General features: G+C 44.1%; 1 protein-coding gene across 2 annotated transcripts in view; it reads left to right on the top strand.

Annotated features, from left to right (window-relative positions):
• STX2 (syntaxin 2) overlaps nucleotides 1-13282 on the top strand; it is a 273207-nt gene that overhangs the window by 219516 nt on the left and 40409 nt on the right. For both annotated transcript variants that reach the window (XM_063964647.1, XM_063964646.1), the window contains exon 9: nucleotides 9553-9663. In XM_063964647.1, coding sequence (XP_063820717.1) covers nucleotides 9553-9663 — 111 coding nt within the window. The remainder of the gene's footprint in view (nucleotides 1-9552; nucleotides 9664-13282) is intronic.

Genomic DNA, 13282 nt, shown 5'->3' with positions numbered 1-13282 from the left:
TCGGTGCCTTTTTCTGTTGGGGAGTGACTTGAGGTAGAAAGGTGGATTTCCCGGCTGTAGCCGTGGCCACCAAATCTGATAGACCGACTCCAAATAACTCCTCCCCTTTATACGGCAAAACTTCCATATGTCGTTTTGAATCCGCATCGCCTGTCCACTGTCGCGTCCATAAAGCTCTTCTGGCCGAAATGGACATAGCACTTACCCGTGATGCCAGTGTGCAGATATCCCTCTGTGCATCACGCATATAAAGAAATGCATCCTTTATTTGTTCTAACGACAGTAAAATATTGTCCCTGTCCAGGGTATCAATATTTTCAATCAGGGACTCTGACCAAACTACCCCAGCACTGCACATCCAGGCAGTCGCTATAGCTGGTCGTAGTATAACACCTGCATGTGTGTATATACTTTTTTGGATATTTTCCATCCTCCTATCTGATGGATCTTTAAGTGCGGCCGTCTCAGGAGAGGGTAACGCCACTTGTTTAGATAAGCGTGTTAGCGCCTTGTCCACCCTAGGAGGTGTTTCCCAGCGCTCCCTAACCTCTGGCGGGAAAGGGTATAATGCCAATAATTTCTTTGAAATTATCAGCTTTTTATCAGGGGCAACCCACGCTTCATTACACACGTCATTTAATTCTTCTGATTCAGGAAAAACTATAGGTAGTTTTTTCACACCCCACATAATACCCTGTTTAGTGGTACCTGTAGTATCAGCTAAATGTAACGCCTCCTTCATTGCCAAAATCATATAACGTGTGGCCCTACTGGAAAATACGTTTGATTCGTCACCGTCACCACTGGAGTCAGTGCCTGTGTCTGGGTCTGTGTCGACCGACTGAGGCAAAGGGCGTTTCACAGCCCCTGACGGTGTTTGAGTCGTCTGGACAGGCACTAATTGATTGTCCGGCCGTCTCATGTCGTCAAACGACTGCTTTAGCGTGTTGACACTATCCCGTAGTTCCATAAATAAAGGCATCCATTCTGGTGTCGACTCCCTAGGGGGTGACATCCTCATATTTGGCAATTGCTCCGCCTCCACACCAATATCGTCCTCATACATGTCGACACACACGTACCGACACACAGCAGACACACAGGGAATGCTCCTAACGAAGACAGGACCCACTAGCCCTTTGGGGAGACAGAGGGAGAGTTTGCCAGCACACACCAAAAGCGCTATATATAACAGGGATAGCCTTATAATAAGTGCTCCCTTATAGCTGCTTTATATATATCAAAATATCGCCATAAATTTGCCCCCCCTCTCTGTTTTACCCTGTTTCTGTAGTGCAGTGCAGGGGAGAGACCTGGGAGCCGTCCTGACCAGCGGAGCTGTGAGAGGAAATGGCGCCGTGTGCTGAGGAGATAGGCCCCGCCCCTTTTCCGGCGGGCTCGTCTCCCGCTATTTAGTGAATCCAGGCAGGGGTTAAATATCTCCATATAGCCTCTGGGGGCTATATGTGAGGTATTTTTAGCCTTTATATAGGTTACATTTGCCTCCCAGGGCGCCCCCCCCCCAGCGCCCTGCACCCTCAGTGACTGCGTGTGAAGTGTGCTGAGAGGAAAATGGCGCACAGCTGCAGTGCTGTGCGCTACCTTTAGAAGACTGCAGGAGTCTTCAGCCGCCGATTCTGGACCTCTTCTGACTTCAGCATCTGCAAGGGGGCCGGCGGCGCGGCTCCGGTGACCATCCAGGCTGTACCTGTGATCGTCCCTCTGGAGCTGATGTCCAGTAGCCAAGAAGCCAATCCATCCTGCACGCAGGTGAGTTCACTTCTTCTCCCCTCAGTCCCTCGTTGCAGTGATCCTGTTGCCAGCAGGACTCACTGTAAAATAAAAAACCTAAGCTAAACTTTTTCTAAGCAGCTCTTTAGGAGAGCCACCTAGATTGCACCCTTCTCGGCCGGGCACAAAAATCTAACTGGAGTCTGGAGGAGGGTCATAGGGGGAGGAGCCAGTGCACACCACCTGATCTGGAAAAGCTTTACTTTTTGTGCCCTGTCTCCTGCGGAGCCGCTATTCCCCATGGTCCTTTCAGGAACCCCAGCATCCACTAGGACGATAGAGAAATGGGGCACGTGAAGTATGTCATTTATACAAGGGACTGCGTTCTCCACCAGGCCCTGCAAAGAACCAATTTAACTTATTGAAACCAATCTTTCATAGTTTGGATTGAATGCGGAGACTTTTTTGTTTGTCATAATGGAGTCTCCGAGACAACCAACTTGAATGATGCGTTTGTTTTGTGTTCCCTTTTTATTCAGTCTCCATTAATAATGTACCCTTGCTAACCCCCGTTTAGTCTGTGCATTTAAGCACTAAATTGTTCATGTTCTGTTATCACTCTTTAGAACTGTACCTTTAGTAGATTTAGTCCACATATTCGCTAGTGTCAGATTTATCCTTTTTGCCTTGTGTTTTTCAAGTGGTAAAATATTTCTGTTCTTTCACATACAGTATTTGATTGTATCCATGGGCACATCCTGTTTTAACTGTATTTTATATATACAGTATGTGTATGTATGTACCTGGGTATATAAAATGTTCTATTTATTTTAATTGTAGGAGTTTCTCTTACGTCCTAGAGGATGCTGGGGTCCATATTAGTACCATGGGGTATAGACGGGTCCACCAGGAGCCACTGGCACTTTAAGAGTTTGAGAGTGTGGGCTGGCTCCTCCCTCTATGCCCCTCCTACCAGACTCAGTTTATAAAACGTGCCCAGAGAAGCCGGTCACAGCTAGGGGAGCTCTACAGAGCATTTCTAGAAAATGTTGTTGTTTTTTTTTTTTTTTACAGGGAAGGGGGGGGGGGGGGAGAGTAGTGTCTGCCCTGCAGGGTCTGAGCCACTTACTCCGCTGACAGGACACTGTGCTCCTGAGGGGATAGATCGTTCCCTGCCACAGGGGATCGCTCACCCCAGCAGCATGCCACCAACCCCTTACAGAGCTGAAGATTCTAGCAAGCGGGGGGCTGGTGTGAAGATGGCGGCACCAGGGTAGGAGCACAGTATTAACTGCGCTCCGGGAATGCTCAGTGGTACATGGTGTGGCGCTATGAGGGGCGCCCTGAGCCAGCGCTACACCCTACACTGGTCCCAAAGCCTGTCTGGGTCCCCGGATCTCAGCCAGCACTCAATCCTCAGGCCAGTATAATCAGTGGAAGACCGGGAAGACAGCGCCATTTTGGGGGAGGAGCTTTTCAGAGCGGACCCAGCAGCGTTCAGCGCCTTTTTCCTGCCCTCACCGTTCTGATCAGGAGAAAGAAGGTCCCTTCACAGCAACTCCAGCTATCTCTCACGGTACCAGGGGGGTTGTAGAAGGGGGGGGGGGGGGGGGGAGGCTGCAATACAACTGTGTATCCTATTAAGGTGCACAATCAGCGCTGACAAGGGGTCTCCCTTTGGTTATTAGCGCTGTGTGTGGGTTAACTCCAATCTCTGTCTCTCTCTTGCCATTCTTGGGGGGTAAACTCTGTCTGCCCTTCCCTGTGTGTGTGGAGTGTTTTGTGGTCTCCTTTTGCTATGTCCAGGGACACTGTGTCATATGCTGCGGAGGCTATGTCCTCCCAGGATGATCCCATTCGGTGTAATCAGGATAGCACTGGTTTAGCACAGATTCCAGCAAGGGAACCTGAGTGGTTTTCCTCTATCAAATCTTGGATTTCTCAGATGTCAGACAGGGTTGTAAGTAATGAATCCGCAACCCAGGTATTACTGAACTCTATGGCAATAAGGCCCGATTCTGGTACCTCAGGACGCTCCGCTATTTACCCCCACAAACGTGCGCTTGTTCATGTCATGCAAGTTGACACGGATACCAATTCTGACACCACAGACGGTAATGGGGATGTGTTGCGGGGGTCTGCCTCTCTTGCAAAGGGGGTGCATTTGATGATAGAGGCTATAAGGGATGTGTTGAATGTTAAGGATACCACACCTGAGCAGGTTGAGGAGGCTTTTTTTCACTGAAAATAAGAAAGCCTCGCTAACCTTCACTGCGTCAAAGGAATTGAATGCTATATTTGAGAAAGCATGGGAATACCCTGAGAAAAAATTCCAGATCCCTAAAAGAGTCCAGGTGGCGTTTCCTTTCCCTGAGGAGGATAGGAAAAAATGGGAAAGCCCGCCAATTGTTGACCCATCTGTGTCCAGACTCTCAAAAAAGGTGGTTTTGCCTGTTCCGGGATCTACTGCCTTAAAGGAGCTGGCTGATCGAAAGATTGATAATACACTTAAATCAATGTACACTGCTTCGGGGGCCATATTATGTCCCACTATTGCTAGTGCATGGATTGCAAAAGCTGTAGTAAAATGGTCAGGCACCTTACTTGAGGATTTGGATACAATGGATAAGGATCATGTTGAATTGTGTTTGCGTAACATTCACGATTCAGCAGGTTTTATAGTAGAATCCATGAAAGACCTGGGTTCCATGGCTGCGGGAATCTCTTCCATGTCCACCAACGCCTTTTCCTGTGGAAGGAAACACCCTCTGCACTTCCCTGTCGAGGATCTTCCCCAGAAAAGACAACCTCCGAGTTGGTTCCAAATGTGAATTTGGAAGGTTCAGAATCCAACCGTGGACTCTGAGTAAGAGGGATGTGAGTACAATGGACTGCAACAGCTCCTCCCTGGACGATGCCTTTCTCAGTAGATCGTCCAGATATGGAATGATGTTCCCCCGTTTGCGAATAACCATCATCAAATGGGGTCTCCATCCGGAGGTGATCAAGGACCTTTGGGGGTTACCCCAAATAGACGTGATGGCCTCTCATCTCAACAAGAAGCTTCAACGCTATTGTTCCAGGTCGAGGGACCCACAATCAGTGGCAGTGGACGCCCTGGTGTCTCCGTGGGTGTTCCAGTCGGTGTACGTGTTTCCACCACTCCCACTCATTCCAAAAGTTCAAGCGATCCTCATTGCTCCACACTGGCCAAGGCGGGCTTGGTACGCAGATCTTCTGAATTTCTTGCAAGAAGAGCTGAGGCCTCTTCCTCTTATGGAGGACCTGCTGCAGTAGGGGCCGTTTCGCCTATCAAGACTTACCACGGCTACGTTTGACGGCATGGAGGTTGAACGCCTGATACTTGCTCGGAAGGGCATTCCGAAGAAGGTCATTCCTACCCTTATACAGGCTAGGAAAGGGGTAACGTCTAAACATTACCATCGTATTTGGAAGTAATATGTCTCTTGTCTCTTGGTGTGAGTTCAAGATGTTTCCTGCGGTGGAGTTTCAATTGGGACGTTTTCTCCTCTTCCTGCAAACAGGTGTGGATATGGGCCTGAGTTTGGGATCTGTAAAGGTCCAGTTTTCGGCCCTATCCATTTTCTTTCAGAAAATAATTGGCTGCCCAGACCTTTTTGAAGGGAGTTCTGCACATTCAACCTCCCTTTGTACCGCCTACGGCGCCTTGGGAGCTTAACGTGGTGTTGCAGTTCCTCCAGTCGGATTGGTTTGAGCCTCTACAGAAGGTTGACGTAAATTTCTTACATGGAAGGCTGTCACGTTGTTGGCCTTAGCTTCTGCTAGACGTGTGTCAGAATTGGGGGCTTTGCCCTGTAAAAGCCCTTACTTGATCGTCCACGAAGATAGAGCTGAGCTCCGGACACGTCAGCAGTTTCGTTCCAACGGTTGTGTCGGCATTTCATATCGACCAACCTATTGTGGCGTCAGTGGCTATGGACTCCTAAATTTCATCAAAGTCCTTGGATGTTGTGAGGGCTTTGAAAATCTATGTGAAGAGGACTGCTCGTCACAGGAAATCGAACGCTCTGTTTGTCCTGTATGATCCCAAGAAAATTGGGTGTCCTGCTTCTAAGTGGACAATATCTCCCTGGATTAGGTTCACTATCCAGCATGCTTGTTCAACGGCGGGATTGCCGTGTCCAAGATCTGTTAAGGCCCACTCTACTCGTAAAGTGGGTTCTTCCTGGGCGGCTGCCCGGGGTGTCTCGGCGTGACAACTTGGTCTGAGTCGAACACATTTGTTAAGTTCTACAAGTTCGATACTTTGGCCTCTGATGATTTGATGGTCAGTCAGTCAGTTCTGCAGGAGCCTCTGCGCTCTCCCTCCCATTCTGGAAGCTTTGGTACATGTCCATGGTACCAATATGGACCCCAGCATCCTCTAGGACGTAAGAGAAAATAGGATTTTGGTTACCTACCAGTAAATCCTTTTCTCGTAGTCCGTAGAGGATGCTGGGCGCCCGCCCAACGCTTTGCTTTCCTGCAACCGTTATCTAGTTCAGTACAACTGTGTTTAGTTATGTACTGCATTGCTACTTGGTAAGTAATGTTCCAACAGTAGCTGAGTTTTCAAGCTGGTTAGCTTGATGGGCCTTGTATGTGTGAGCTGGTATGAACCTCGCCACTATCTGTGTTAAATCCTTCTCTCGAAGATGTCTCCTCGGGCACAGTTTCTAGACTGAGTCTGGTAGGAGGGGCATAGAGGGTGGAGCCAGCCCACACTCTCAAACTCTTAACGTGCCAGTGGCTCCTGGTGAACCCATCTATACCCCATGGTACTAATATGGACCCCAGCATCATCTACGGACTACGAGAAAAGGATTTACCGGTAGGTAACTAAAATCCTATTATTTTTTTTTTAATTCACTTTCAGCTACACTGTTTGTGATAGTTTGACATGTGATGCTTTTTTTTATATTTAAAGATTATTTACATTTATATATTAATGCCAAAGCTAAACTTAATATATATGAATTGATTGGGAACTATAGGGATTGGTGTTGGAATACCAGCTGCCGGGGTATTGACTACATCCCAACTATAGAATTACATACAGACTAGGGGGGGTTGTGGGCACCTAAACGTAATGGCTGCCCACCAGATTTATTCAATTGTTTCCCCCCGTTGGGTGCACATGCGCCCATTAGTACCTGGTTTGGCTGCGCAAAGCTGCTAATCCCGTTTAAAGTCCAGGTTAGGGTGCTCAAACCACAGTGTTTTCACACATTTTCAGCTTGCACTTCTGGAGACTGCAAGCTGAAATGTGTCTTCCCAGCTGCATGTGCGCCCAAACAGAGCAACAATTGAATTGCTCCGTTGGGCGCCATCTAGTGGCAGCCAGGGTGCCGCCTTATTGTCTTTCATTGCTATTCAGCAGGCTAACGTTTAAAGGTTCTTCTCTAACTAAGCCGGCAGAGCTTGAGTGACAGCTTTGTGGAGTTCAGCTGAGTAAGAACGCACTGTATGAATTGGTGTATCCATACACGGGGCGAGTGATCTGACTGAACTGAAAGGCTTTCACACTTCACAAGTGTACAGTATCTTGCCTTTATCCATTCATAGCTGAAAATTTCTATCAACCATCATCATAGAAAATATCTGCGTCCTATAGACTTTTCTCCAGATGTTAACAAACTGTTTAATGCTTTGCGATTTGCTGCTGGTTTTATCTCCTGAAGGACAGAAATCCAGGTAAAAGAACCACATGTTCTCATTTGCTATCATTTGCATTTTCATTCCAGTGTATTCAGGTGACAAGATTGGTTAAAAATGATTAATAATACAAAACCTAGATATAACCAACATTTATGTTTGTGTCTCATTGGACCTGGTTATTGCTGGTTGTAAGAGTCTGTCCCTGCAAAGGTGGTACAGTTGTTTTTTAGGATTTCCACTCATAAACTCCTTCAGGCATGTCATTTATAGTTACTATCCAGTAGTTGTCTGAGTGAAGGTAATGGAAATAGGCTTGTAAAAGTTAAAGGTGCAATCCTTTCATAATTTTATTTTTATAATATAAATCACTGATTTACTGGAAGAGCACACTTGGGGGTGTTAATGTTTCCTTAATTCAAACTGCTATTGGTTTTGTGATAGTCATACAATTACCCTGTTGAACCACAGTCACATGGCATACGATGTAGTAGCAGAGAAGCTTTGTAAAGTCTGTAGCCTAACTCACTGGCGTTTCTATAATGGGTGCAGTGTGTGCAGTGTACACGGGCCCCTGAGTCCAGAGTGGGCCCCCACCACACGCGCTGCACCCATTTTCTGAATACTCACCCCTCCGGAGTCACGCGGCGACGTCCACAGCGCTGTTAAAACTCTGTGAAAATGGCCCAGCTGCCATTTTCACAGAGTAAATCTCAGGGAAAATGGCCGCCTTGCCATTTTCATGGAGATCTGCGCATGCGCAGTAGAGTCTGAGCGCTTTAGTGCTCAGACTCTCAGCGCTGCCAACAGAGAGGAGGGGGCCCGAACGGAGGAGGCTGCATACGGGCTTCCTCCTCTCTTAAAACGCCGCTGGCCTAACTCCTTTGCTAGGACATCTTATGAGAACTAAGAAGCTTGACATTTGGCTCATGCTATGATCAGGCTACACTGTCCTGTGAACTAGCAGAAACTACATGTTTACTGGAGTGCGTTTTTATTTTCTTTTTCAGTGGCACCCCTGTAAATCTCCCTTACATAATGACTCCCAATGTTCCATTTAAAAAATCAATCAGATCTGTTCGCTGCTGTGCGTTTTCGCACAGTGGGCGATCAGGTACTAACTGCGCATGCATATGTACTGCGTCGGACAGCAACAAAGGGCTTCGCCTATCAGCAACGAGATGGTGCGAAAAATCCGATCGCGCGGACATTTGCAAGATGATTGACAGGAGGGAGCCGTTTGTGGGTGATAACTGACCGTTTATTGGGAGTGTCAGGGAAAACGCAGGTGTTCCAAAGCGTTTTCAGGGAGTGTGTCTGACGTCCACTCCGGCCTCGATCAGCCCGTTCTGATTGCACTGTAGGAGTAAGTCCTGGGCTGCGCACAGACTGCACACAGTGGAAAAATCATTTGGTGATGAATGGGGAGCGAACAGATTTGCAGCTGTCTGCTGACTGAGGGTTTTTTTTGCAGCTCGGTGTACACATGCAATCGATCACTTGCATGACGAATATACACTCCCCCCTCCTTGGGTGGCAATTATCTGAACGCAGCACAACAAATTTAGCGGCCCAGCGATCATATCTGAATCACCTCCAATGTGTTTTAGCGGAAGTCCTGTTTAAAATTTAAAATAAACTTACTGTTTAGGAAACTACAACACCAAAAACATCTGTGGGTTTGCACCTTTAATCTAGCCATCTCCCAGAGTAATGCTTTCCAACTTTCTTCAAATTGAATGCACATAGTAGATACAGTGTGACCTCTAGATTATTTTAATCAATTTGTTACAATCCATTACTTGAATAGACACCATTTATGTTCTGGTTGCTTTAGTCCCAAACATGTTATTCATTCAGATAAGATTCCTAGCACAAGCCACGGTGCATGTAATGGAAGTGCATGTTGCCTTGTTTACACAATTCCATACGTACCTGCTGGTAAAATATACGCCACTTGGATGTTACTACATCCTTTCAGAATTTTATGTATTTAATCCTGACATTTTGTGTTTCATCCACGTATTGGCCTGTTCTGTCGCTCCATGGGTCACATTATCTCCCGTGTTCTAATTCTCTATTGATTTTGTTTTTGCATGAATTTAATGTCCTAAAGTTTTAAATGAAAGTCTGTTGCTGATACAGGGTGAAATGATTAACAACATAGAGAAGAATGTAGAAAATGCTGCTGATTACATTGAACATGCCAAAGAAGAAACGAAGAAGGCTGTGAAATACCAGAGCAAATCACGCAGGGTAAGATATTGTAGTAATTACATTTGGTTACCCTATGGGGTTACTAACACCGGCTATCCCTACTACTTGGTGAAACCTTTCAGCATACTGTACGGAATTGTGAGCAAAAGTATAATATGGATAATAATATATTCTTTCTCTCCATCATCATAAAAGTTCTAACTGCATCTAGCTGTGACATTCTACGTTCTAAAATGCTCTTATCAATTCTGTACATGTTATACATTTTGTTTAGATATATTCAGAATACTGAATGGAATAATAAACTAAAGTATCAAGTAAAAAAATATTATTGTTAATATTGGGGTTAGTCTTCTGGGGCAATTCAGCTAGATGTAATGACTGCAACATGCCTTTCTGTAACGTCACGTTGCGACCATCATCACATAGAGGTGATCAGGAAAATTAAGAAGTTGCAGCCAGCGAGTCCTCCCAAAGCAGATCATGTGTCCTGGAGATTAAGGTGTCCTCATGGTCCACCTTCGATCAGGAGTTTTCAAATGGTTTACTTGATTAAATAAAAAGCCAAAAACACCTGGCGCTGTGATGGACTACAGACGAATGCAGCAATCCCAAAAGGGTCTTTGGTTTTAACCCTTACTATTGAACTACAAGAAAAACAAGGCTGGGACTGCGCAATTCACTCTGATATGGATATTTATTATCACATAAAATTAATCTCTAAAAATATTTAGACACATACAAACACATACAATACTAGATGCCGGCCAGCATCACATAAAAATTATAATATGAAACCAATTAATATATCGCTAATGGGTCTAATAATAGAGGATATACTACTTGCTTCCAATATATGCCTAATACACTTTATATCCTAAATTTATACGCTAAAAATGAACCATTAATAACTTTCTCTTGAAATATTAGTTATATCACTTCCAATAGATTTAAACCAAGATAGATTGTCCAGCACTTTTTTTTGGTTTGTGACATGCAACCATGCCGAGTATTTTTCCTTTTAGATAGTGATATTTTATCCCAGCATAAATTCAGTTAATAGCTCGGTCCAAATCAGAAAGTCTTTCTCCTCAATAAGACATCCACATTCAATTATGCACTTAGAACCGCATTATCCACATTTCGGGCTTCTGCCGTTTAGCTAGGCAGATCATACATGATTAAAGCCTCTTATAAAGCAATTATAGTATTCCACTTTTTCAGGGTATAATACTATGCCTGTGCAAAGTTCTTGGATAAACCCCTCCCGGCTGGTTTTAGCCTTATCTGGAGCCTCCGGGTTCTCACTGCGGCGTGTTTCTCTTCCCAACCTCAGTGGGGTTTCTTATGCCTGCGGCCGGCCGGCCCGTTAGTGTCTCCGCTGCTAACTCCTGTAACGACAGACGCTTTTCCCCGCCTTCTATTGCGTCGGCGGCTTCTTCAGTGTCAGATACTCACACTTTGATTCATCTGGTTTAAATACCCAGAAGGAAAGAGGGGGAAAAGGGGTTATATCAAGTACATGGCTGCCTGTGAGACCGATGGGATCTCATAAATGTGGGAAAATGGATTGTCTTTCATGTGGTAATATACCAAGAAAGAGTACGACTTTTCAGTCGTTTATCACTGGTGAGATTTTTCCTATTAAAGAGTTTATAAACTGCATGTCTACTTACATCATTTATCTCATTACCTGTAAGTGTGGGAAACAGTATGTGGGACGAACCACGAGAACTTTACATATTCGCTATATGGAGCATCGGAGGAACATAATTAAAGGGGCGAGACATCCATTATCGGATCATGTAATACATTGTCAAAAAGCGAATGTGAACAGCATCATAATGGTTGGAATAGAGCTAATAAACTCCACCAACCGAGGGGGGGATAGATTCAGTAGGCTCCGAAGACGAGAGGCCTACTGGATCTATAGATTAGATACATTGGTACCATCGGGTCTTAATGATACGGTGGAATTGAATGGGATATAGATGGGTCTTTATTCTATAGAAAGTGATGTGGAGGGTTCTTGTGGTTTTCTCTCTATATATAGTTTAGAACATCTGTTCCTTAGTTAGAGGTGGTAGGGGGTATTTATATACTTGTATAATTAATTTACTAGAACAAGTGAATTAATATAGAAATTTATACATAGGACTGATTACCTAAATGGAAAAATGCCTATTATTATATTAGCAGAGAAATATACTATTGCATATATATATATATATATATATATATATAGATAATATCAAGTAATGTGGATGTTGAATATAATATTACTATGTAGTACCAATGGGTGGTGAGAATGGAGAATCTAAAATAAATTACGTCTTGAGCGATACCAATGATGAATTTAAGATATGATAAGTTATTGGTTAGTAATTAATTATTGACAATTGATTAATTATATTTCATTATTTTTTTTATAGTTAGAATTAATTGTATGCTCCAAAAATAGTAATAATATAAATGGGGTTATAGGTATGACCTTATATTATTATATTATATAACACATATATGAACCATTATTAAGATTTGGAATGTAAAGATACTAAGACATGCATTGGAAGCCAAAATAACGAGGCTTGATCCGCAGCGATAACACACACGCGCGATTGGCGCGGGTGGGTATTTAAACCAGATGAATCAAAGTGTGAGTATCTGACACTGAAGAAGCCGCCGACGCAATAGAAGGCGGGGAAACGCGTCTGTCGTTATAGGAGTTAGCAGCGGAGACACTAACGGGCCGGCCGGCCGCAGGCATAAGAAACCCCACTGAGGTTGGGAAGAGAAACACGCCGCAGTGAGAACCCGGAGGCTCCAGATAAGGCTAAAACCAGCCGGGAGGGGTTTATCCAAGAACTTTGCACAGGCATAGTATTATACCCTGAAAAAGTGGAATACTATAATTGCTTTATAAGAGGCTTTAATTATGTATGATCTGCCTAGCTAAACGGCAGAAGCCCGAAATGTGGATAATGCGGTTCTAAGTGCATAATTGAATGTGGATGTCTTATTGAGGAGAAAGACTTTCTGATTTGGACCGAGCTATTAACTGAATTTATGCTGGGATAAAATATCACTATCTAAAAGGAAAAATACTCGGCATGGTTGCATGTCACAAACCAAAAAAAAAGCGCTGGACAATCTATCTTGGTTTAAATCTATTGGAAGTGATATAACTAATATTTCAAGAGAAAGTTATTAATGGTTCATTTTTAGCGTATAAATTTAGGATATAAAGTGTATTAGGCATATATTGGAAGCAAGTAGTATATCCTCTATTATTAGACCCATTAGCGATATATTAATTGGTTTCATATTATAATTTTTATGTGTAGCTGGCCGGCATCTAGTATTGTATGTGTTTGTATGTGTCTAAATATTTTTAGAGATTAATTTTATGTGATAATAAATATCCATATCAGAGTGAATTGCGCAGTCCCAGCCTTGTTTTTCTTGTGGTTTACTTGATTATCTAATTATTTTCTGCTACATTTTGTTACACTTTTCCCACTTCAGCTCAAGGGTTGCAAGGGTATGGGTCGTTGGGTTGACAGTCATTAGGTCGACTATTATTGGTCAACATGCATTAGGTTGACAGGTTCATGAGGTCGACATGTACTAGGTTGACATGAGGGTTTTTTAACTTTTT

The sequence above is a fragment of the Pseudophryne corroboree genome, chromosome 1 (genome assembly GCF_028390025.1).
Source record: "Pseudophryne corroboree isolate aPseCor3 chromosome 1, aPseCor3.hap2, whole genome shotgun sequence".
Lineage (NCBI taxonomy): Eukaryota > Metazoa > Chordata > Amphibia > Anura > Myobatrachidae > Pseudophryne > Pseudophryne corroboree.
This window is presented reverse-complemented; position numbering and strand designations above follow the sequence as displayed.